The 23,401-nt window shown below is 52.8% G+C and overlaps 1 protein-coding gene across 4 annotated transcripts in view; it reads left to right on the top strand.

Annotated features, from left to right (window-relative positions):
• Nucleotides 1-23,401, top strand: part of SZT2 (SZT2 subunit of KICSTOR complex) — a 52,172-nt gene that overhangs the window by 8,160 nt on the left and 20,611 nt on the right. For all 4 annotated transcript variants that reach the window (XM_053896391.1, XM_019428959.2, XM_019428960.2 and 1 more), the window contains exons 2-35: nucleotides 1,870-1,995; nucleotides 2,775-2,948; nucleotides 3,248-3,418; nucleotides 7,508-7,639; nucleotides 8,380-8,521; nucleotides 8,918-9,024; nucleotides 12,525-12,735; nucleotides 12,967-13,137; nucleotides 13,552-13,786; nucleotides 13,977-14,106; nucleotides 14,858-15,000; nucleotides 15,234-15,386; nucleotides 15,525-15,639; nucleotides 15,854-16,071; nucleotides 16,168-16,383; nucleotides 16,766-16,844; nucleotides 17,089-17,183; nucleotides 17,668-17,836; nucleotides 18,037-18,151; nucleotides 18,266-18,379; nucleotides 18,548-18,718; nucleotides 18,885-18,979; nucleotides 19,227-19,350; nucleotides 19,454-19,618; nucleotides 19,708-19,912; nucleotides 20,209-20,324; nucleotides 20,435-20,681; nucleotides 21,570-21,711; nucleotides 21,873-21,965; nucleotides 22,117-22,195; nucleotides 22,301-22,591; nucleotides 22,744-22,885; nucleotides 23,073-23,180; nucleotides 23,268-23,331. In XM_053896391.1, the coding sequence (XP_053752366.1) occupies nucleotides 1,870-1,995; nucleotides 2,775-2,948; nucleotides 3,248-3,418; nucleotides 7,508-7,639; nucleotides 8,380-8,521; nucleotides 8,918-9,024; nucleotides 12,525-12,735; nucleotides 12,967-13,137; nucleotides 13,552-13,786; nucleotides 13,977-14,106; nucleotides 14,858-15,000; nucleotides 15,234-15,386; nucleotides 15,525-15,639; nucleotides 15,854-16,071; nucleotides 16,168-16,383; nucleotides 16,766-16,844; nucleotides 17,089-17,183; nucleotides 17,668-17,836; nucleotides 18,037-18,151; nucleotides 18,266-18,379; nucleotides 18,548-18,718; nucleotides 18,885-18,979; nucleotides 19,227-19,350; nucleotides 19,454-19,618; nucleotides 19,708-19,912; nucleotides 20,209-20,324; nucleotides 20,435-20,681; nucleotides 21,570-21,711; nucleotides 21,873-21,965; nucleotides 22,117-22,195; nucleotides 22,301-22,591; nucleotides 22,744-22,885; nucleotides 23,073-23,180; nucleotides 23,268-23,331 (5,058 nt within the window). The remainder of the gene's footprint in view (nucleotides 1-1,869; nucleotides 1,996-2,774; nucleotides 2,949-3,247; nucleotides 3,419-7,507; nucleotides 7,640-8,379; nucleotides 8,522-8,917; nucleotides 9,025-12,524; nucleotides 12,736-12,966; nucleotides 13,138-13,551; nucleotides 13,787-13,976; nucleotides 14,107-14,857; nucleotides 15,001-15,233; nucleotides 15,387-15,524; nucleotides 15,640-15,853; nucleotides 16,072-16,167; nucleotides 16,384-16,765; nucleotides 16,845-17,088; nucleotides 17,184-17,667; nucleotides 17,837-18,036; nucleotides 18,152-18,265; nucleotides 18,380-18,547; nucleotides 18,719-18,884; nucleotides 18,980-19,226; nucleotides 19,351-19,453; nucleotides 19,619-19,707; nucleotides 19,913-20,208; nucleotides 20,325-20,434; nucleotides 20,682-21,569; nucleotides 21,712-21,872; nucleotides 21,966-22,116; nucleotides 22,196-22,300; nucleotides 22,592-22,743; nucleotides 22,886-23,072; nucleotides 23,181-23,267; nucleotides 23,332-23,401) is intronic.

Below are 23,401 nucleotides of genomic sequence, written 5' to 3'. Positions count from 1 at the left end.
CCTGATTGAGTGTACAAGTGTGAAGAGCCTTCTATTATGTCCGGTAATAACCTGGTGATAGTTCACTTTTATAACATTCTTTCTGAGCGCGAGGCATTGTGCTGAGCATTTCCTATACCTGATTTCGCTTAGCCCCCTTAACAACACTGTTAGATCGGTATTAGGATTATATCCATTTTACAAATGAGGGCACTGAGGCTTAAGGAGGTTAATTAAGTACCTTTTCCCCGATCTCACAGGCTAAGAAGAGGCCAAATTGGGATTCACACCAGGCCGTCTGAAACTGAAGTTCTTGCACTTAGCATCTCCAGGGGACTGTTGAATATATTACAGGTGCTCAAGAAATGGGAGTTTCCTGCCTGCTTCCACCTATGCCATTTCCCAGTACCTGTTTCTGTGTGTGTGTGTGTGTGTGTGTGTGTGTGTGTGTGTGTGTGTGTGTTTTGAGAGAGAGAGAGAGAGAGAGAGAGCAAGAGCAAGCATGAGCAGGGGAGAGAGGCAGAGGAAGAGGGAGAGAGAAGATCTTAAGCAGGCTCTGTGATCCTGAGCTGAAATCAAGAGTCAGATGCTTAACCAACTGAGCCACGAGGTGCCCCTGTTTTGTGTCTTTTGAAGCAGGCCTTCTGTCCTGAAGAAGAATGGCTTTCTTCATCTTTAGTCATTGTGTCTGCTTTCCACACTCCTCTCCGCCATCAACCATCCTTCGTTATTGCTTTTCCAGGGCTTTTTCTATTTCTTCAAATTTCCCCATTCGGAGGGAAGAAACCTTCACTTCCTTTCAGTACCACATTTCTTAACAGTTACTGGCTTCTGTTTATTTCTACCACCCTCTTCAGTCCTCACCGCCTGGCCCTTCCCCTCACCGGCCAGGGACCCAGGGGGAGAAATTTGCAATTTGTCTAAACCAGAAGGAGAGTCATCTTTTCATCAGAGGCTAGAGTAAGGGAATAAAGGAATTTCAGGTAAAGATTGGTCAGGAAAAAATGTTGGGGGAGTTCAGGGCAGTGGACCCTTATTTTCTCTGTGAAACAGTGGGTGAGTTTATCTGCCAGGCCCCCAGGGGCTGAGAGATGGGAAAAGGTTCTGAAGGGGATGGGAGAGGTTGCTCACCAGGGAGAAGTGAAGGGATAGGTAAAGTCCTGCTGGAGCTGGTGCCCCTGGCAAAGTGACAGGTTTCTCTCTGTCAGAGTGCCGCTGGCATGGTATATGTGTGGATGAGGGAGAGCGTCGAATTCATCCCGAGCCAAGATTCGGCTCATGAGTGGAAGGACAAGGACACCGGTAAGGGAACTGATGCCTGTCCGGACACCGCGGAGCCAGCTGCCTCTGAGGCAGTGGTGGGAAGGAGCTGGAGCACTGACCACTGCACTGAGAAGTGTGGAGGGTGGGGAAAATGTGGGTCGTGACCCACAGGAGTTTAATTTTGAGGCAGTCAGCGGGCTTGCTAGTCACCCAGTGAAGAGTCCTTTAGGGGCCGCTGTCGTCAAGGCTTATTAGGAGGAAGTGTCCAGCATTACTGAGTATCTGCTTTGTTGTCAGCAATTTGCCAAGCATAGGGACACACACATAGAGTAAGACACAATCCCCACCCTTAACGAGCTTGTAGCTTATAGGAAAAACACCTACACATTCAATAATGTTAAAAGGGCACTTGGTCAACACAGAAGTACACATAAGGGGAATGGGACCAGAGAACTGAGTCCTTGGGAACACGTTGCCCTGAGGGGGGAGCTAATTTTTCTCCTCTGCTGCCTTGCCTCTCCCTTACGTGTTGTGAACTCCTTGAACAAGTCACTTGCACAGCGATCTATGTATACCAGGAACTCAGTGAATTTTTCTAGATTATTTCTAATGTCTCTTTGTCTCCAGGTGGAAGAAGCTGGGCAGGTGTTCCTGTTGATGAAAAAAGATTATCGAATCTCCCGAAATGTCCGCCTGGCTTGGTTCCTCAATCACCTGCATCAAACTGTGCAGGCTACACCTCAGGAGATGCTGGTGAGGCCCAGAAACCTACAGGATGGGAGGGGCTGGCTCAGAAGGATCTGCTTTTTTAAGGGGGTCCTAGAAACAGGATAGGAGACGAACTCTAATGGGTCTCATTCTAGAAGGGGCAAGTGACTTTTCCCAGAAAATGATTCCACCCAGGAAATTTTAATTTTCCAAATAGGAAGAGTATATAGTTGGGTTGCAGGAGATAGAACCAGTGGTTTGCCATTTTGGATACAAGAGTTCAGGTCCTGGACGGGGCGCCTGGGTAGCTCAGTCGGCTCAGGTCATGATCTCACAGTTCATGAGTTTGAGTCCCATGTCAGGCTCTGTGCTGACAGCTCAGAGCCCGGAGCCTGCTTCAGATTCTGTGTCTCCCTCCCTCTGTCCTTCTGGTGCACACACTTTCTCTCTCTCTCTCTCTCTCTCTCTCTCAAAAATAAACATTTTTTTAAAAATTTTTTTTAACGTTTATTTATTTTTGAGACAGAGAGAGACAGAGCATGAATGGGGGAGGGTCAGAGAGAGAGAGGGAGACACAGAATCTGAAACAGGCTCCAGGCTCTGAGCTGTCAGCACAGAGCCCGACGCGGGGCTCGAACTCACGGACCGCGAGATCATGACCTGAGCCGAAGTCGGTCGCTTAACCGACTGAGCCACCCAGGCGCCCCAAAAATAAACATTTTAAAAAAGTTTTTTAAAAAAGGAAGAAGAAGAAGTTCAGGTCCAGGAAATAAAGGGGTGACTCTTCCCTGACCCTTTCCTTTTCTCTCTGTCCTAATTGTCAGCTCCAGTCTGAGCAGGAGTTGGAAGTCCTCAGCGTCCTGCCCCCTGGGTGGCAGCCAGATGAACCAGTGGTCCCAAGGCCATTCCTCCTTGTACCTTCTACCCGGGTTACCTTCCTGGCTTGGCAGTACCGATTTGTCATTGAGCTCGACCTTAGCCCGTCTACTGGCATTGTGGTAAGGGACTAAAGGGAGACAGTGGGAAGAAGGAATAAGGGATGGAGTAGGGGGTGAGGAGGAGAGGGAGAGGCCTCAGAGATGTGAACAGTGATCCCAGTCTACCATCATGGAAAGGAAACAGGCTTTTAAATGGTCAGCGTTTGAAGACGTCCCATTCCACACGTGGCACTGTATTTGGGGGTGTGACCAACTTTAAGATGGGAGTTCCACTGACCCACGGAAGCTGCTTGTTTCTGCCCTCTGCTCAGGGCTGCTTTTGCTCACATTCGAGAGATCTTTCTCTGCATTGCCCTCAGGATGATTCCACAGGGGAGATCTTGTTTGATGAAGTTTTCCATGCGCTCTCCCGCTGCCTAGGCGGGCTGCTTCGACCCTTCCGAGTGCCCGGATCTTGCATCGACTTCCAGCCTGAGATCTACATAACTATCCAGGCCTACTCCTCAATCATTGGCCTGCAGGCCCACCAGGTATCGCATCCTTTCTCCAAGTTTGTACCCTCAGACCTCATTTCTGGTAGTCCATTGACTAAGTCCTTATTCTGTCTCTACTGTCTATTTTCAAAGTCCCAACCTGTTTACCAATCGTCTCTGAGTCTGTCTCCTCTTGAGAAGGATCCATTCCTCAGCTCTTAAAGAGCCTTCTCGGGGCACCTGGGTGGCTCAGTCGGTTAAGCGCCGACTTCAGCTCAGGTCACGATCTCGCAGTCTGTGAGTTCGAGCCCTGCATCGGGCTCTGGGCTGATGGCTCAGAGCCTGGAGCCTGCTTCCGGTTCTGTGTCTCCCTCTCTCTCTGCCCCTCCCCCGTTCATGCTCTGTCTCTCTCTGTCTCAAAAATAAATAAACGTTAAAAAAAAATTTTTTTTAAAAAGAGCCTTCTCACGAGCTTTAGGTCCGTTGGCCTTGATTGGACAAATGCCTCTCCCACTCCTTCTGCAAGGCTGTGGTTCTGGCCACTGGATGTCTGTTTCATGCTGCCACTACCACCCTCCTTTTAATTTGATTAGAGGGTTTGCTTATATCCTGACTCCTGGCACTACCTCTAGGAGATGATCTTTTAGAATAATTTTATGATTTTGAAATGTAACATATGCCCAGAACCATAATTTCTTCCAACGACAGAGGAGGGTCATCTTCCCTGAGGGCCCTGTGAAGTGCCGGGTGTTATGCTGACCATACAGATAATTACGAGCCTTATCCAACACCCAAACAGGCCATCACAAGACACTCCTTTTGGAGAATGGCCAGGTCTGTTACTGGAATATCTGTTTTTGGCTTAGATAAGCAGTGGCCCAGTTTCCCCTCATCTGCTCTTAACCACCTTCAACTCACTGTTAGGGGCTTACCCTGAAACTGCCCCTAATGGCCATGTTGTCACCTTGGCTGTCAAACTCGCTTTGAGATAGGGATGCAAGGAACAGCTCCTGAGGACCCGAGATCTACAAGGCAGTCGGTGCGTGTCTGGATCCCAGCCCACTGCTGTGGATTAAAGTGCTCTCCTAGCACAGCTGTTAGGACTGTTGCTTGTGGCCTGCATCCCCAGACAGAGGCCGGGCTTCTCAGGCACTGATGGCCAAGACCAGGAAAGCATGAGTGTTAGGTAATCACTCCACACTTGGTTCATTTCAGCAAACACTTACTGAAGCCTGATCTATGCGAGGCCTGGGCTAGGTCCTGCAGTCACAGATGAATCAGGCACTGTCCCTGTCCTGATGGGAGGACTTGAGATTTTAGTAGGGGAGACAGATATTAAAGGAGGTAATTTCGGTCGAATGTGATAAAGACACTAGTTAAGTAATGACTCGAATGCTGTGGGAGCACCAAGAGGGAGCAGCCAGCCAAACCCAGGGAAGACTTTTGGACAGAGAGGCATTTGAACTGAGTGTTGAAGGAAGGATTGAGGTTAGCCCTTCAAAGAAGGGGAGTGGGCTTTCCAGACAGAGGGGCCAGCAAAAGCAAAGCTGCAGAGCTGTGAGATTGTGCTCTTGGTCACAGGTGCTCTAGGGGACTACACATTATTCTGTTTGACACAGTAGTATTTGAATGTGGAGGTGGGGAGTGGTGGTAAAGAGGAGATGAGAGAGAAGTAGAGGCAGAATTATGAGAGACCCTGAATGTCATGGCTAAGAACTATAGGAGAGTTTAGTGTGGTGATGATGACAAGCGCTGGATCTAGATTCACACCCCCTGTATTTGCTTGCTGTGTGCCCTTATGCAAATAACTTAACCTCTCTGTACATCTGTCTTTTCTTCAAAATGGGAAGATTAACAGTACTGATATTATGTGGTGACTGAGTTCATATATATCAAGCATTTAGAACAGTGCCTGCCCCATAGAAAACACGGAAAAGTTAGCTATTAAAACTGTTCATTGTTATTCTAACTGTTAAAAATGGAAGGTTTTTAAGTGGACAGTTATGAGATCAGATTTGTACACTGGGAAGATCAGGCTGGTTTGTAGCCAGGAAGAAAGATGGACTGGGGGGCAAATTCTGCATTGGGAAGAACAGGCCGAAGATTATTGCAGTACAGGAGGGGAGGTGAGCCCTGAACAAGGCCAACAGCTATGGAGAAGGAGCAGGCTTACTCAGTTTAAGCCCTCAGGGCCACTTGTTAGCCCTGGGCTAGCTTCCTCACCATCTCTAAAGCTCCCCAAGATGTATTCTACTGTTCCTTAAAACAGAACAAAAAAAGAGGCACCTGGGTGGCTCAGCTGGTTGAGTGTCCAACTCTTGATTTTGCTCAGGTCATGATCCCAGGGTCATGGGATTGAGCTCAGCATGGAGCCCACTCTGCTTGGGATTCTCTCCCTCTGCCCCACTCCCCCCACTCACATGCATGTGCGTGCGTGCGCGTGCTCTCTCTCTCTCAAATAACATTTAAAAAAATAAAAAAACAGAACAAGTTAAATCACCTTTATAATGTATGTCCATTGGAGGAAACTTGAAAAATACATAAAATATAAAGAAAAACAAAGCTTACCCATAATACACCACCCAGAAATAACTACAATTAACATTTTATGGAATTTCCTTCTTGCTTTTGAGTACTTGTTTATCCTCCCTCGCCACCACCATCCAAAGAGAGGAGAAGAAACTATCAGGCTGATTCCAGACACATAATTTTACATCCTGCTTTTTAAATCTATAATATGGGCATTCTTCCTTGTCACTAAGTATTCTTTGAAAATATGATTTTTTTTTTTTAACGTTTATTTATTTTTGAGACAGAGAGAGACAGAGCATGAACAGGGGAGGGTCAGAGAGAGAGGGAGACACAGAATCCGAAACAGGCTCCAGGCTCTGTGCGGTCAGTACAGAGCCCGACGCGGGGCTCAAACTCACGGACAGCGAGATCATGACCTGAGCCGAAGTCGGCCGCCCATCCGACTGAGCCACCCAGGCGCCCCTGAAAATATGATTTTTAATTGCTGCTTGGTTTGATATTTCATCACAATTTATCATTATATATTTGGCCAAACCCTAGTGTAGGATTCTTGGGCTGACCCACTTTTCACATCTAAACAATATAGCTGTGAACATCTTTCTCACCTTATAACCCCAGTCCCTACTATTCCTCTGATTCCATTTTTCTTCTCTTAGGCCTGTGGACTTACAGAGTCCCCCTCTCCCGGCTGTGACCACCCATTTCCCCAGTTCCGAATAGGGAGTGAAGAAGTAGTTGTTGCGCAGGAGGGCAGGGGTAGGGGAGTAGTGGGCCTGTGAAAAGGTTGTAGGAGTCTGAAAGGAGAGTTCCCAGGGACCACCAGGCCCGTATGAAATTTCTAGGATGGGGGCACTTCATTTATGTTGAAAGGAGGAGGAAAGGAACCCCATGGAGAGAGAATGAAGGCATTAGGCAAGAGGTCCAAGATTAGTTGGAGAGATTAGCTTTTGGGAAACAGAAGAGGATGAGGAATCGTTTCTTCAGAGTTTCAAAAGAAGAACAAGGACACAGATACAAACTTCGAGTAAATATTGTGGGTGTTTTCGGTGGTTGGAGAGTAGTACCCCCCTGGGGTTAAGGCAAGCAGGGAGTTCCTGCTGACTGGTTTCCTTTCTGTATGAAGAAGGGGGGGGGGGGGGTAGGAGTTACCTGCTGAGGGGAAAAGGAAGGAAGGAACATTCACAGGGAAGATGATGTTGTACCGAAAAGAAAAAAGGTCCAGAGCTGCCTCTGTGTGCAGTGCTTCAAGATCAACAAGAATAAAAATGTATGAGTCGGAATGAGAAAGGCTTTGCCAGGCTGAGGTGGGGCTGTCTGATGACCCAAGATGGAAGCTCTTATGGCACCCCCATGTGGGAGCTTGGGGAAACCCAGTGTGCAGGACCGTAAGCAGAGGAAGGTTGTGAACCCAGATGAAGATAACTAACGGCCTGGTATCCCCGGTGGAGTAGATGATCTGACACGAGAAGAACTGGCTGTGGATTTAGTCACCCTGCTTGCACGAGAAGTCAGGAGCGCCTAGAGAGAGCTGTGGAGATACATAGGCACACCAGAAGAGTACTTTCCAGTGTCCCCCTGACCTTCATGTCTTGGTCTTTCCCTTGTGCTTCTCAGGTGCTGGTACAGGGCTGCCTTTTGGACCCTTCCCAGCGGGAGGTGTTCCTGCAGCAGGTATATGAACAGCTCTGTCTCTTTGAGGACAAGGTGGCCACCATGCTGCAGCAGCAGTATGACCCTCAGAGTCAGGTATGTGGGAGAGAAAGTGGGTGGAGACCACTTAGAAAGAGGAGCTCTTAAGGGACAGAGGGGAGAGAGGAAGGACAAGCCCCAGTACAGAGGGAAGAGAGGTCAGGGAAAGGGGCTAAGAGCCAGAGTGAGCCAAGGTTAGAAGCGCTGGTGAGTGCACGCAACAGGTTCCCTGCTGGAGGAGGAGGGCTCAGATACATTCCCAAGACACACATTCTTGCCAGGAGAAAACGTGAAGACCGTGTGCTGGTGTCTTTTTCAGTCCTAGATCTCCTCCCCCAGTGGATCTGAGAAGGTGATCGTGTGTGGCTTTGATCGCTACGATTTTGTTCAGTCAGGGATAAAGCTGCTTGAACTCACTAGAATGCACTTGGCTCATTCCTTTGCATATCCTAGAAGTAGCCAAGCAAATTGAGTGCTCTATGTCTGAAGACTTAATTCGATTGATGTATAAAATATTTCATAATCGTGATGGGAAAGGGGCCATAAAAGGTGGAGAAGCCTGCTCCAGTATAATCTGGTGCTTCATCTGGTGTCCGACTCCTTGTCAGCATCTGAGCACATGCTAGGAGAGCAAGCACAGTCAGGACTTGGCTGCATGGCAAGGGGTTGAGGTCCTCACAGGAGTAGGCCTGTCAGGCCTGGGTGGCAGTGCTGGGCTGTAAATTCTGGCTTTGCTGTGGATGGGAGGGACGGTAATTCTCTCTGACCCATTCTGTCTCATCTGTAACTCGGGCCAGGCCGAAGACCAGTCCCCAGACTCGGGGGAGCCCCCTGGCCGGAAGGTGGGAGTCTCCATGGTGACAGCTGACCTTGGGTTGGTCAGTATGATTCGTCAAGGCATCTTGGCACTGCAGTTGCTCCCTTCAAACTCTAGTGCAGGTCAGTAGAAGGACATTTGGTGGGGCTGGGGAAATAGGAGGGTACGGGAAGGGGGCATTAGCAGTATAGATACAGGTTCCAGGGGATCAGTGGGCCCCAGAGAAGAGGATCTGTCTCCTTGTGTGTGTGTTTGAGCATCTCTCTCAAGCACCCCCAGCTCTGACAACCATCCAGGACCCTAGTGGGAGGGAGTCGAGCTCCAAGGACATCACTTCGGAGACTGGGGTCCAGCACTCAGGAGGGAGAAGCAGGAGGGAAGGGAAAAGGGAAGGGTGTGGATCATAAAACACATCAGTCGGTAGACACTGAGGTCTGAAGGGCCCCATCAATTGGATGCCCCCCTGTAGCTTTGATCTGGTCAGTGTCCCCAGATCTGTCTGATATTTCCTGCTCCAGGTATCATCGTGATCACAGATGGGGTGACCAGTGTCCCTGATGTTGCTGTCTGTGAGACATTGCTGAACCAGCTTCGCAGTGGCACCGTGGCTTGTTCCTTTGTGCAGGTGAGGACTTTCTAGAAAGGATGAGAGGGAAGTGTGGTATATCACAAAGTTGGATATGCCTGGTTACTTTCTTACAGGGGATGATTTCCCACATAAAGCCAATAACGTAGTTGCTTGTGTGTCGGTGGGGGGAATAGGTGTCCTGTCTAGAACATGATAGATGGGGGCGCCTGGGTGGCTCAGTCGGTTGAGCGGCCGACTTCGGCTCAGGTCACGATCTCGCGGTCTGTGAGTTCGAGCCCCGCGTCAGGCTCTGTGCTGACAGCTCGGAGCCTGGAGCCTGTTTTGGATTCTGTGTCTCCCTCTCTCTGACCCTCCCCCGTTCATGCTCTGTCTCTCTCTGTCTCAAAAATAAATAAACGTTAAAAAAAAAAATTAAAAAAAAAATGGAACAGGATAGATGGCAGTGGTGGGAGAGGACTCTCATCTTTGTCCTCAGGGTGTGGGGAAACAGCATGTTATAGTAAAAAGAGTGCAAGTTTTGAAATTTGACAGCCATTTCCAGCCTCATCTCCCCCATTAGATGAGTGATTACCGTTTTCATTGCAAGGATCAGAAAACCCAAAAACTAGCTTGAGCAAAGGAAGGAATAGGAATTTTCAGTGAACCACAGCCAGTTTGGATTGATGGACTGTAGGGTGGGAGGCAAAGCACTCTGGGAAACAAGGCTGGAGGGTAGGCACTGGCCAGAACACGAAGAGCTGGTTCTGCTGTATTACGGCATTTCAGCATAACTCTGTGGGTGACGTGGGTAAGTATAAGGAAAGCCACTAGTTGGGTTTATGTTTTATAAAGGTCACTCTTGCTGTTGCGTGAAATCCGGAGTGGAGGCCGGGAGATTATTAATTGTGGTGGTCAGTGTGAGAGAGGAGCAGGGCTTAAATTAGGGGGATAAAGGGTAAGAGACAAGGGGATAGAATTGAGAAAATGAAGAGGTGGAGTCAGCATGACTTATGATTAGCAAGGTGTGAGGGGTGAGCAAGAAAGAGAGGTTAAAGATGTCTCTAAGTTTGTGACTCCAGTGGTGGCTGGGTAGCCAGCAGAGCAAACGAGGAGAAGCAGCTGGGGTGGAGTGAGGACAAGATGATGAGCCCAAGTTTGTGCGTGTTGCATTTGAGGCGCTTATGGATCCGTGGGATAGCAGTTGGAAGCATCACCTTCGGGGTTAGGCATACTTGGCCTGAATCCCATCTCTGCTTATTAGCTGTGTGACATTGGGCACATCACTTGATTCTTGGTCGGATTCATTTGTAAGTGGAGATTATAATGGTGCCTACTTCACTGGGTGCGACAATGCATTTAAAGTGCTCGGCAGAGTGCATAATTATGTAATAGATGGCTGCTATTCATAGCAGTTAGCAGTTGGAGATGCAGATCTGGTACTCAGGAGACAGCACTAGTTGAGAGAGTTAGAATTTGTCAGCCTACAGATGGTGATTGAGAAGAGAAGAGGGTCCCTGAAGAACCTTGGGGAATACCGGTGTTTAAAGGTCTTTTGTAAGAAGAGAACCCAGCAAAGAATGAAGGGAAATAATCAGACAAGAACCAGGAGGTTCTCATGTCAAAGGAGTCAGAGTTTGGGGAGGAAAGAAGTAGTTAACAGTGTGAGATGGCAGCAGAAAGATCGTGTAAAATGAGGAATGAACAGTACCCTTTGGATTTGGTGATTAAGAGGTCACGGGGATCTTCTTCAGGTCATTTCAGTGAAGAGGTGGCCAGGGAAATGATTGCAGTGGATGGAAGAGTGTTAACACAGGGAATTTGGCTGCTCAGATCAAGTGGGGGAACAAGAGCGAGAACAGTAGCCAGAGGGAAGTGCAGGGTGGAAGAGACAGATGCTTGGTTCTGTTCTGTTTGGTTTTGTGTTTTTAAATGTTTATTTATCTTTGAGAGAGAACATGAGTAAGAGCACGAGCGGGGAAGGGGCAGAGAGCAAGGGGGACAGAGGATTCCAAGCGGGCTCCGTGCAGACAGCAGAGAGCCCGGTGCGGAGCTTGAACTCATGAACCGTGAGATCATGACCTAAGCCAAAGTCGGACGCTTAACTGCCCAAGCCACCCAGGCGCCCCTGTTGTTTTGTTGTTTTAAGCTAGATACCAGCATGTTTCTGAGGAACCGTGAGGAAGCAGGATTTGAAAATAAGGGAAAGAAAAGGAAACCTGATGGAGTAAAGTCTCTACATTGACAGGACGGTGTTGGCTCAAGAAGTAGATCAAGGGACTCTTTTGGAGTGGATAGAAGTGAAGATGTAGATAATTCTGCTAAGGGTCTCTGGTCTCTCCCTGAAGGAAAAGGGAAGGGTAAGTACTGTGAGGGAGGCCAGAGTTGGGAGAACAGGATTGAGGACAGCCCTGAAGGACTTGCTGGGTTGGGTGTCATATGTTCTGATGTGGTGTCAGCCTATACACCATTGCACTTGTCTCCATTTGGGACCCAGGTATAGAGGTTGTGATCCTAGTTGGGCTTTTAAGGGGGAAGAGGAGTAAAGTCAAGAGGGCCAGGGATAGACTTGGAAAGAGTAGAGGTTCGAGGGCTGGCAGTCTTAATGAGGTCAGAGAGCAGCAGGAGAAGGAGGATGGAAGGAATCCAAAGAGATAAAATTGTGTGTAATCAGTAGGATGTGGCAACTGAAATTGCAAAAATGAAGTGGTTCCAAGTGAAGCTAAGAGCCAGCATGTAGCCAGCAGGCAAGTGAGTGGAATAGAGTTCGTTTCTGGAAATGAGGGTTCAGGAACTCTGAGAGGCCAGGGATATGAATGAACCTTCTAGAATAGGTCTGTCATCATTTTCTGAAGGGGCCAGCTAGTCAGTATTTTAGGCTTTGCTGGCCAAACGGATGTCGCAGCTACTCAGCTCTGCTCTTACCGTATCGAAGCAGTCATAGACAAGATGAATGGGAATGGCTTTGTTCCAATAAAACTTTATTTATAAAAATGGCTGATGTGCTAGATTTGGCACACAGGTTATGTGTAGTTTGCCAATCTCTGATCTACAGGCTTCGGGTTCAAAATATGGCCCATGGACCAGCAGCATTGGCATCACCACAGAGCTTGTTAGGAATGGAAAATCTTAGGCCCATCCCAGACCTACTGCACTTTAACAATATCCCCAGGTGTTTTGCACTTGATCTTAGCCAAAAGGCCGAGAAGCGATTCCCCAGGTGTTTTGTACCCTAAGGTTTGAGAAGCATTTTGTTAGAGACGCTGACGTCTCTCGGATGGTGACAGGAAGCCAATGAACCATTTCTCACAATCTTTAGTGAGTGGTGCAGTCTGGTGTTTGACGTTCTGAAAAAGGGCATGGCCAGATGGAATGGGCTTCAGACAGGAGCCCAGGGAAGGAAAGTTGCAGAGCAGTGTTCTTTCCTGGGAGAATGTTGACCCTCTTCCCGCTCTGTCATCTGGGAGATGGGCGCAGCCACCCAGCCCAGTCTCTTCCACTTTTTTGTACTTCCTTCTCAGGTGCCTCTTTTGGTGCCTCTAATTCCTCATTTTCTCTAGGTGGGAGGAGTTTACTCTTATGACTGCAGTTTTGGCCACGTGCCCAATGTGGAATTGATGAAGTTCATCGCAATGGCCACGTTTGGTTCCTACCTGTCCACTTGTCCTGAGCCAGAACCAGGCAGCCTGGGTCTGACTGTCTACCACCGGGCATTTCTCCTCTACTCCTTCCTGCGCAGTGGGGAAGCCCTGAATCCTGAGTATTACTGCGGTGAGGATCAGACTGGGGCAAGTGGGGGCTGGCAGGGGAGTGTAGCACGGACCCAGAGGTGATTCGGGAATGGTTTGAGAGTTCTGGTCCCTAGAGAGATTGAGCGCGTGCCTGGGGCTGACTGTTCTGACACTCTTCTCTCCCCGGGATTTCAGCGTAGCCCCTCCCCCTAGATCTCTGTAGGCTCACAGAGAACCGCCTGCCTCTTGCACATCCTTGCTGGTCTTCTAGGCTCTCAGCACCGCTTATTTAACGAGCACCTGGTCTCTGCAAGCAGCAACCCTGCCTTGGCTCTGCGCCGGAAGAAGCACACTGAGAAGGAGGTGCCAGCCGACCTGGTCAGCACCGTGTCTGTACGGCTTCGAGAGGGCTACAGTGTTCGAGAAGTCACCCTGGCCAAAGGTAAGGGTCACTAAACCCTGCCACATCATACAAGGGTCAGACCTGCTGGGCAAAGCAGAAGCCACCTCGGTATCACACATGAGATTCTGCTTGTCATTTGAGACACATGGGTTCTGAGCTGCCTTCAGGGGTTAGTCTTCTTAGCATTTAGCTTCCCAGTTCCATCTCCTTTGCCAGAGAGAAGTCAGCTGAGGTTGGTGTGGTGTCCTGAACTTGGCTCTGTTTTCAGATCACTCCTGTAAACTTCTGTTTGTGGCAGTTGGCAGGCTCTAGGCCTGAAATCTCTGGAACCATGCTTGGAACCTTTAGCCAGGCTAGAGTTCCATGAGGTAGGTGGGGGTTTCGGATAGAACTCAGTCCCAGGCTGGAGTCCTGTCCCTTCTTCCCCTGAGTAGCCTCCTGCTTCCCCTGAAGGAGGGTCTCAGCTGGAGGTGAAGCTGGTGCTGCTGTGGAAACACAACATGCGCATTGAGTATGTGGCTGTGGCGCCCTGGCCCCTGGAGCCGGAGGGCCCTCGAGGAACTCGGGTGGAAGTGACGATGGAAGGCGGCTATGACATTCTGCATGATGTGTCCTGTGCGCTAAGGCAACCCATTCGCTCACTATATCGTACCCATGTTATCCGGCGGTTCTGGAACACGTTGCAGAGGTGAGTGAGGTCACCACTCAGTGAGCGACGCCGTTTGTTGTGTGGGAGGGACAGAGGTGTGAAACTGGGAGCTGGAGAGAGTGCCCCTGAGGAGCAGGCTCGTGTCGAGGGTCCCAGGTGCCCCCCCGAGCTGCCTTCCTCCGTACCCGCCACAGTCAGGTGTGACTCAGGGCCAGCCCTTGTTCTGCAGCATTAACCAGACGGACCAGATGCTAGCCCACCTTCAGTCCTTCTCTTCGGTCCCAGAACATTTCACGCTTCCTGACAGCACCAAGAGTGGGGTGCCACTCTTCTATATCCCTCCTGGCTCCACCACCCCGGTGAGTAGCCCTGATGCTCGGGATCCCTGCTTCATGCCCGCCCATGTTGGACTGGCACAGCTTCTGGAGGCCAGAACCACCTTCTCTTTCTTTCCCTCGTGTCTGAGGCACCTGGACCAGAATTCTAAGCTTTATCCCTGAGAGCAATTCTCCCTCCTTCCAAGTTCCTGGCAGAGAAGGGTCTGTAGAGAGAGGCTGTCCTCGACAGACCACGGGTGTCGTGTAGGTGGTGGCATCCCAGCTGACTGTGAGCCCCTTCGCCCCATCTCCATGTGACATACTCTGGCTTTCTCTGGCAACTCTATTTTCCACCAGTGCCAACCACCCTCAACTGTGCGCCTCCTGAAGACCATAGCTTCCTTTGTCCTGTGCTTATTTCGCACTCAGCCCACAGTTGTCAGCCTTGAACCATGAGGGGGGGTTTATGCTGGCGTGTGGTGGCCTCATCCCGAGTTCCTCCCATCATTTAGCGGCATTCCTCTTAAGTCAGTGACGGAAACGTGGCAGGCTCCATCCTTTGCCTGGATTTACCTCTAAAGGGCTACATGGTCTGTTTCTGAGCTCATCCTAATCTGGCCTTCATACTAGAGGCCTCTGTTTTTCGCTTCTGTCTCAGGCTGGGCTCTAAGTTCCTTTGGCCGTAAACCACTGCCATCTCCGACCCCTGGGCCCCCTGGTCCTGTTCGCTGTTTGGAGGTTGTGCCCTCTTTGTCCACAAGTGCTTCTATAGGACAGGCCTTCCTGTCCCCAGGTGCTCTCCCTGCAGCACAGCGGATCTGACTCATCCCACGCCCAGTTCGCTGCCTACTGGAAGCCAGTGCTGTCCATGGATGCTAATTCGTGGCAGCGATGGCTGCACATGCATCGCCTAGTACTGATCCTGGAGCATGACACGTGGGTACCCTCCACGGGCTGAGGGGACAGGGGGTGATGGGAAAGGGGAACAGCAGATGAGCCCTCACCAACTTTAGCCAAGGAAAAACGATGACCCTTTCCTTTCCTGGTCTTCCTGCTCGTCCACCCCCACATCCTCAGATAGCACCCAGAAGAGAGAAGTAGCAATTTATCTGTTTTTTGTCCCCAAGCTTGGGGCTGTGAGATGTGACCTCTGTGCACCTGTCTTCCAGACCAATTCCCAAGCACTTGCACACTCCCGGCAGCAATGGGCGCTACAGCACCGTGCAGTGCAGGATCTCTCACTCCTCGCTGACCTCTCTGCTCCGGGACTGGAGCAGCTTCGTGCTGGTCGAGGGCTATTCCTATGTGAAGCTGCTCTCCAGGTGGGCAAAATGATGTCCCCTCACTCCTCCCCCTCCACTGCATCCCATGTCTCTTCCTCTGACCCCAGACCTCCCCCCTCCTTCTCAACCCACTTACTCCCAGTCTAGGGCTGCTCACTCACCCCCATTTTTCCTTAGTGCCCCAGACCAGCCCCCCTCCTCCTTCTACATGGTCCGCATCATTTCCAAGGCCCCATGCATGGTTCTTCGTCTGGGTTTTCCCATCGGCACACCGGCCCAGGCCCGGCACAAGGTAAGCTGGGCACTGCCTGACTCCCGGACCTAGGAGCCCTGTAGAGTGGACTAGCTCCTTCCCCACAAACTGCACAAGGCCAGGGCCAGTGGAGAAAGGAGCCCCCAGGCCAAGGAATGCTTGGAGTAGAGGGCTGAATCACTTTATCTGGGGACCCTTTCTCCCAGATCTATAGGAGACGGGGTTAGGAGGATCTGATCACATTTCTTCCCAGATTGTGTCGGGCTTGCGGGAAGAGATCCTGCGGCTGCGTTTCCCCCACCGGGTGCAAAGCAAGGAGCCAACACCCAAGGTCAAACGAAAAGGGCTGGGGGGTGTTGGTGGGGGCAGCTCTCCCTCCAAGTCCCCCCCAATGCTGGGCCCGCAGCAGGCCCTGTCTGACCGGCCCTGCCTTGTGGTCCTGCATAAACCCCTGGACAAGCTACTCATCAGGTTGGTGTAGAGGCTGGGGCCCAGGCCGGGGCACGTGGGAGGGCTGGGGCGTAGCTGGGAATGAGCGGAGATCAAGCGATTGCCTCCATTGTCCAGGTATGAGAAGCTACCCCTGGACTACCGGGCACCCTTCTTACTGACGCTGGAGCCACCAGGGCCACTGCCGTTGGTGTCAGGCCGCTCAGCCTCCTCTAGCCTAGCGTCGCTGTCCCGCTACCTCTACCACCAGCGCTGGCTCTGGAGCATCCCATCGGGCCTGGTCCCCGCACTGCCACTCAGCGCCATCGCGCAGCTCCTCTCTGTCCTCACCGAGTATGTTACCCAAGCCTGGCCGGGCAGCTCAGGGCAGGGAGAGAGCAAGCATAGACTCTGGGTGACCGCTGGCAGGAAGCCTGAGTCAGAGCCCGCCCATCTCTAAGCCTCTGAGCCACTGCTGTTCTGCACAGGATTTAGCGCAGAGCAGCGCCTGCCACTGCCCTCCCCTGCCCCTCCCCCAGGTCTGTTCACTTTGGCCTGTGCAGCTAGAGCTGTTGCACCTGAGGCACCAGTAGTCTGAACAGGGCTGTCAGCACACGGGTCTGCCTGGATGGCTGCTGGGAGGTGGGCATGGAAGTGGCATGGGGCAGGGGGACGGACTCTGAGCATCTCTCTCCCATCTCATCCTGTCGCCGCCCCCACCTTTACGGGGCTTCAGAGTCCGACTGTCAGAAGGGTTCCACTTTGCCTGCAGTGGGGAAGGAATCATCAACATGGTCCTGGAGCTTCCAATTCAGGTGTGTGCCGTCCCTTGTGACACCTCCCCAACAAGGTCTGTCACTGGAGGGACACTTGCCTCTGAGCTGCATTGGGGCTGCTGGAAACGGTGCCTCATGGGGACCCTGTGGCCAGAGGACCCAGAGCCTGAGGCCAGTCCCAGGACAACGTGGCAAGGGGCTAGAGTTCTGGGGGCCAGAGCTGGGCCGGGCCAAGTCTCTGGCTTGGCTGAGGTTTACCCAAGATCTCCCATTCTGCCCCCAGAATGAGTCCCTGGGGCAGGCTGCAGGCGAAGAGAGGCACACATGTGTTGTCCAGTACATCCTCTTCCCCCCACACTCTACCTCCACCAAAGACAGGTGAGACCCGGGTCTGCCTGGAGAGCTGCCTCTCTCCACATTCTCCCTTCTCCCTACTACCCCTGAAGTTCTGTCTCCCGGGCTGCAGGAGAGTCGGGGTAAGGGTGCTGTTTGTTGTTTGTTTGTTTGTTTGTTTGTTTGTTTGTTTTAAGTTTTTTGGGGGGAGGCGGGAGGGGCAGAGAGAGAGAAAGAGAGAGAGAGAGAGAGAGAGAATCCCAAGCAGGCTCCACACTGTCAGCCCAGAGCCCTATGTGGGGCTCGATCTCACAAACTGTGAGATCATGACCTGAGCCAAAATCAAGAGTCTGACGCTTAACTGAGCCACCCAGGCACCCCATCAGACGTTTCCTCAGGCAGACACGGGCCCAGAGAGGCCACGCGCAAGTTGTGTTCAACCTGTGTGCCTTCCGTGAACTGACCCCCTGCCATTCGGTTGTGGATCGGACTCTCCGCTCTGCCAGGCTCAGGGCTCCTCCTCCTTTAGCTTCTCGACAGATGATGACAACGATGTGGAGGTGGAGGCCCTGGAAGGAGACTCAGAGCTCAACCTGGTCACCGAGGTGTGGGTAGAGCCGCAGTATGGGCGAGTGGGGCCTGGCCCCGAGAGCTGGAAGCACCTGAGGGACCTGACATACTCTGAGATCCCTCGAGCTGTGAGTGACCTCTGAAGCAGCCCCACACCTTACCGGGTTAGCTGCCGTCCCTCTGGAGTACCACAGCTGTGGGCTTCCTGGTCCCTCTGAATCTCTGTGTTCTGCATGTCTGTGACTGTGTGGGCTTCCTTGAGAGCTGGACACCAGAGTACTCTGGGCTAGGACAGGCTGACCCCTGACCTCTGCTGTTTGTCCCCTAGCTCCACCCTCGGGACGCTGCCTGCATAGGCTCCATGCTGAGCTTTGAATACCTGATACAGCTGTGCCAGAGCAAGGAATGGAGTCCCCTGCCCCCAGAGCCGAGGATCTCTAATGGTCAGTGGGGAAGGGGCTCCTGGGATGGAACAGGAAAGTGTGTGGGGAGAAGGCAACCGTAGCTGGGGAGTCCGGGTCTCACTGTGGCTATCGTCCTCCTTCCCTGCCTCCTAGGATTGGACCAGGGAGGAGATACCTGTGTCCACGAGATCCCTTTCCATTTTGACCTAATGGGACTGTTGCCTCAGTGTCAGCAGCTCCAGATGTTCTTCCTTCTGCTTTCCAGAGGTGGGTGAACTTCGTACTTACTCACCCACACGTAGAGGGTCAGCATGCGTGGGAACATTGGGACAGGAGGAGGCTTGGAGGCTGCAGGAGGGCTGCCATGGTCAGGGCTGAGCCAGGGGGCTGGCCGGCAGGAGGCTCTTGGTGCTGAGTGGAGTGTATGTCGGGCAGAACCAGAGGGTGTCCCTCTCGCCGAGGGGCCCTGTCCCACCAACGACATGGTGCTGTGCCTGCTGCACAGCTGCCTGGGGCAGGAGCTGAGTGACCGGGAGATCCCACTGACCACTGCTGACCAGGCCACCTTCTTGAGTGAGGTGTTGCGGCGGACCTGCCACAGTCCAGGTGAGCTCCTGCCTCTTTCCCGAACAGCACGCTCTGGCCTAGCCCCATTTCCCCACCCCTCAGGGGGGCTTCTGTCTTTGGGTTTTGGTCTCCCCCTCTCTTCACCTCAGAGCCCTGCCTCTATGCCGGCCCTGCCCTCTTCCACCCACCTCTACCCCCATCGTAGGTCCGGAGGAGTCTCCCATGGGGGGCCACGGGATCCTAAAGGATCAAGCAGTCAGCAGCGCCCAGGCCGCTGGAGACTCAGCGCTTCCTCCCCTGGTCAGCACTGATTTGTCTCCTTCAGCCCCTTTTCACACTGACCTCCTTCTATTACCACATATTCGTGCCACCCCTACCCCAGCTTTCTATCACCAGGGATACTGAATGCCTCCTGCCAGTGACAGGGTACTGAGTTCCCCTTTGCCCTGCATCTTGCACTCTATACCTAAGGCTGCGCTCCAGGGTGGAGGGAGGGAGCAGGGGTTGGGCGGTCCCTTACAGATTGTTCTGATTTTCTGTCTTAAAGGTTATAGGCCCTCCTGAGACTCTCAAGCCTCTCATCTCTACCCATTCCCCTCAGTGGCGCTGCTATGCAAGGCTTGTGACTCCCCAGCATGTGTTTCTGACTTTCCTCCCAGCTACCTTCTCAGGTACCACCCAATGGCCTTTATCACTGGCCTCAGATACAAACCCCTCTTCTCTGTCACCAGCCCACCAGGCAGCTCTAACTTATGTCTCTCTTTTCGTCTTCAGATGTCCAACATCTGGCTGCCTGTGGCCTGGAGGGACCCTCTCAAGAGGAGACAAAGCCTAAGTTTGGGGATGGGAGCGGGGCCCCCAGCCTGAAAGACCTGGGAGGAACTGGGGTGAGGGCTACAAAGGCCCAGGTTCCCACACTCAGTGTCACTCCAGCTGGAGGTAAGGCCGCTGACTCTGAAGTCAGTTAAGCAGGAGCAGGATTGGGAACAAATAGAAGGCTTGGAGACCATGTGACCCTCTTCCCACAGACACTGCCCAGATTCCAGGAGACCTAAGCCCACCTTTCCGTCGGGACTTACAGGCTTACGCTGGGCGTCAGGCTCCACAGACAGAGGGTGCAGATGGTCCCCGGACCCGGTGTCCTGTTTACATCTATAGCTGTGCCCTGGAAGCACTGAGGGAGCAAATGGTTGGCCTGCAGCCCCCTCAGGCACCCCGAGACCTCATCTTCCGGTGAGTACCCTCAATGTGGACCTAGGTCCTCCCCCAACCGTGGCTCCCAGCCAAGGCTCATGACCATAGTCCAGGGCACGGACAGACAGGCTGACCATCAGTGGTCAGAACTCAGTTTCTTAGCCAGGTCCTGCCAGCCCCTTGCTCAGCTTCCTTCAGCAAATCAAGTGAACTTGCTGGGCCGTGAATATATTCAGTAGAGGTGTACAGACCCTCCAGTGGAGTGTGGGTAGACAGCGAGTCAGAGATGTCACTAAGGAGACCTGGCCGAGCTCTCTCTTTGCTCCCGTTCCTAGGACTCAGTTCCTCGATCAGCCCTCCCCATCCTCAGTCTGGATGGAGCCCAGGCACAAGGAGGCAGCCAATCATTGTGCCTTGCTACAGGAGCACGCACAGCGATGCTATGTCCGTGGTGAGGAGGGGGCCGCCTGAGGGAGCCTCAGGGAGGAGTGGGGCTTCGCAGGATTACGGGGATGGGAACTGGAGAGGCCATTCCGGTCGTGGCCCCTTCCTCTTCCTCAGGACTGTTCCGGAGTTTGCAGCAAGCACAGAGCGTCACCTCACAGGACTTGCTGATAGCGGTAGATGCCTGCGAGGAGCTACTACAAGAAGTAGACATCACCCCTTTCCTGCTTGCACTGTGCGGCCACATTCGGGTTTTGCCTCAGGCACCCCCAAGCCCTGGGCCTCTTAGCCCTGGGCCTTTCAGCAGCAGCATCGAGGAGGGCCCCGAGCCTCGGGAACGAGCTGTCCTGGCTTCTGAGTCCAGGTTAGGATTGTCCCTTAGTGATGTGTCCGGGGTGCACAAAGGTCCTGTAAACAGAGACCTTCCCATCTGGGGGAATGGCCACGCACGATCGTGCCCACACACCAAGGAGGCAGTTGCTTCGTCGCTGGCTTCCTGCTCCCACCTGTTTGGCATAGACCCGAGTCTCCTCCCCGTCTCTTCTGTTCTGGTGTGAAGTATTGAGCTGGGTTAGGAGTAGGGAGTTGCCACTCGCCATCAGTGAAAGTAGAAGCTTGTTCTGAGGATGCTCATACAATAGTAATAATCTCTGGAACTACCTGTGAGTTTCGCAGAGTGTTGCCCTCACTGCTGAGTCCCCAGCTCACCTCGGGCCCAGCAGGTCCCTGAAGGGAGAAAGGCAAGCAGGCAGACGGCTGTGTCTGGCACCTGCCATCCTGCCGTGCCTGCCGCATATTAGCATCGGGGAAGCGGCAGACACGGAGGGAGGAGTGTGCTGATGACACTCAGGTCTGCACTCCAGCCAGTTCCCTGTCTGGAGCCCTAGATCCCCCACCTTTCATGCCCCGAAATCAGTGCATCTTCTTCCCACCAGACCTTGCTTTCCCACCTGTTCTCCTTCCGTGGTGAGTGAGATCACCCTCCACCCAGTGGTCTAAGTCAGAAAACTGGGAGTCACCTGTACTCATTCCTCTGCGTCACAGCAATGTCTGGTCGTTAACAAACACGGAGGTTCGAGCCAAAATAGGTCGGCTTGTTCTCCTCGCCTCTTCCACTGCCCGTGCCATTGTGCTGAGCACGCTTGCTAGAGACAGGTGTGGGCTGCGCCTAGTAGGGAAGCAGCCTCCTCTAGGGCTCGCTGATTCTTAACACCTCCTTAACGCACCCTTCACCCCCTCCCTGACCACTCAGCATAGAGACTGAGGACCTCAGTGAGCCTGAGTTTCAGAGCAGCCGTGTCCCTGGGATTCCAGACCCTAGCCTGGAGATCTCTCTGACAGACGTCTGCCAGCTCCGAGGAGAGGCACATGATGCCCTTCATAGCCTCATCCAGGTGGGACGCTTGGTGAGGGCAGAAGAGGGGTGGAGCCCTGCCTGCACCGGGCGCAGTGTTCTCTCCTGGGGTGGGGGTATGTAGCTGTCTATTCTAAGGTAGGGGATAGTGTTCTGCTGAGGGCTGGCTGACATAACAGCCTCTTTCTAACCCCAAAACAGGAGAAGTTCCTGGAGATCAGTGGTCTCTACTTCCGCACGGTGCCCTCCAATCCCCACTACTTCTTCTATTGCCCTCCATCCAGCAGGCGAGAGGTGAGCGGCTTCCTCCCTTCCTCTCTCGGACCCCCGACCTGTAGCCCAGAGGCCCCACTGGGCCCACCCAGGTCCTCTTGACGCTTGGCTCCCTGGGGTCCAGATGTGGCTCTTGTCCTGCGTTGGATAAAGCTCTCTTTGTTTTGTTCAGGATGAGGGCCCCCGGGACACAGTAGACAGAAAAGTCAGTGACCTGGAGTTTTCGGAGGCTGAACTCCTAGGAGAAGAAGGTGTGTGGACAATGGATAGAGATGAGAAGGCTGCTTAAAGCCAGGATTCAGGGCCCTCCACTGCCAGCCTCTCCCATTAACCACACGACATGCATCCACGTCTAGGAGACACAGCCTGCTGTGTGGTCACTGAGAGTGACCCAGAGCTAGAGGTGGAGTATCGTGAGAGCCGTGAACCAGACCTGGGGCCAGCTGGGCTCGACTCTGCCTCGCTGTCAGATGCGGACACTGTGAACCCTGATGAAGACTCCTTCAGTATCCTGGGGGGTGATTCGCCTACCGGGCCTGAGGGCCTGGTACATGACCTGCCACCTCTCTTCCTGCACCTCACGTGCTCTGTGCGGCTGCGCGGGCAGCACAGCTCAGTACCTGTGTGCAGCCTGCCCACCTGCCTGGGTGAGTTTGGGGTGCCCAAGGGAAGGCCACAGGTCCCAGTACAGCCTGCCTGCCTGTCTGTCTGTGGGTGGACGTAACTCATTAGCACTGAGAACTTGAAGTCTGTGCTTGTCCCCAAGCTCCAGCAACCCCTGACTCTCCCCCTCTCCCAGGCCAGGTCCTTTCCAGTCTGGAGGGCCCCCCCATTGGAGGCCGCGTGCCCCTGAGGGACCTCAGTATTACGCTGGACGTCTTTGTGCTGACACTGCCTCTGGAAGTGGAGCTTCCCCCGACCTCGGACCCTCAGCACCACCGGTGTGGCAGCAAGTCTCGTGGGGGGATCTGGGGCCTTGTTTGGGTAGGGGCCCTTTAAAGGAATCTAGAGGTACTTGAGGGCTCTAGGACCCCTTAAAGAGTCCAAGAAAGGAGTGCTAAGGAAGCCCTAGGAGGAGAGTAGCTGCCGTGGCTGCTGATCTTTGACCTTCGCTCCCACTCTGTTCAGGTCCACATCTGAAAGCAGTGCTTCCTACCCACGATCCCCAGGGCAGCCATCATCTTTAAGGTCGGATGATGGCCTGGGGCCCCCAATGCCACCCCCAGAAGAAGACAGGTACTTCCCTTTGTCCCGCTCAGAGTTCCTCACTTCCTGTCCGTTTTGTTTTCTGGAAACCAACATCTAAACCTTTCTTCCACTTAGGCACCCTGGACTGTCCAATTTGGCCACACCCCACAGACTGGCTATTGAGACCACCATGAGTGAGGTGAGGGCCTTCCCTCCCCCAGCCTAACTGACAGCCCCTCAGCACTGTAACCGATACCCTCTCCCTCATA

This window comes from Panthera pardus, unplaced genomic scaffold, assembly GCF_024362965.1.
Source record: "Panthera pardus isolate Hobbes unplaced genomic scaffold, ASM2436296v1 HiC_scaffold_11, whole genome shotgun sequence".
Taxonomy (NCBI): domain Eukaryota; kingdom Metazoa; phylum Chordata; class Mammalia; order Carnivora; family Felidae; genus Panthera; species Panthera pardus.
This window is presented reverse-complemented; position numbering and strand designations above follow the sequence as displayed.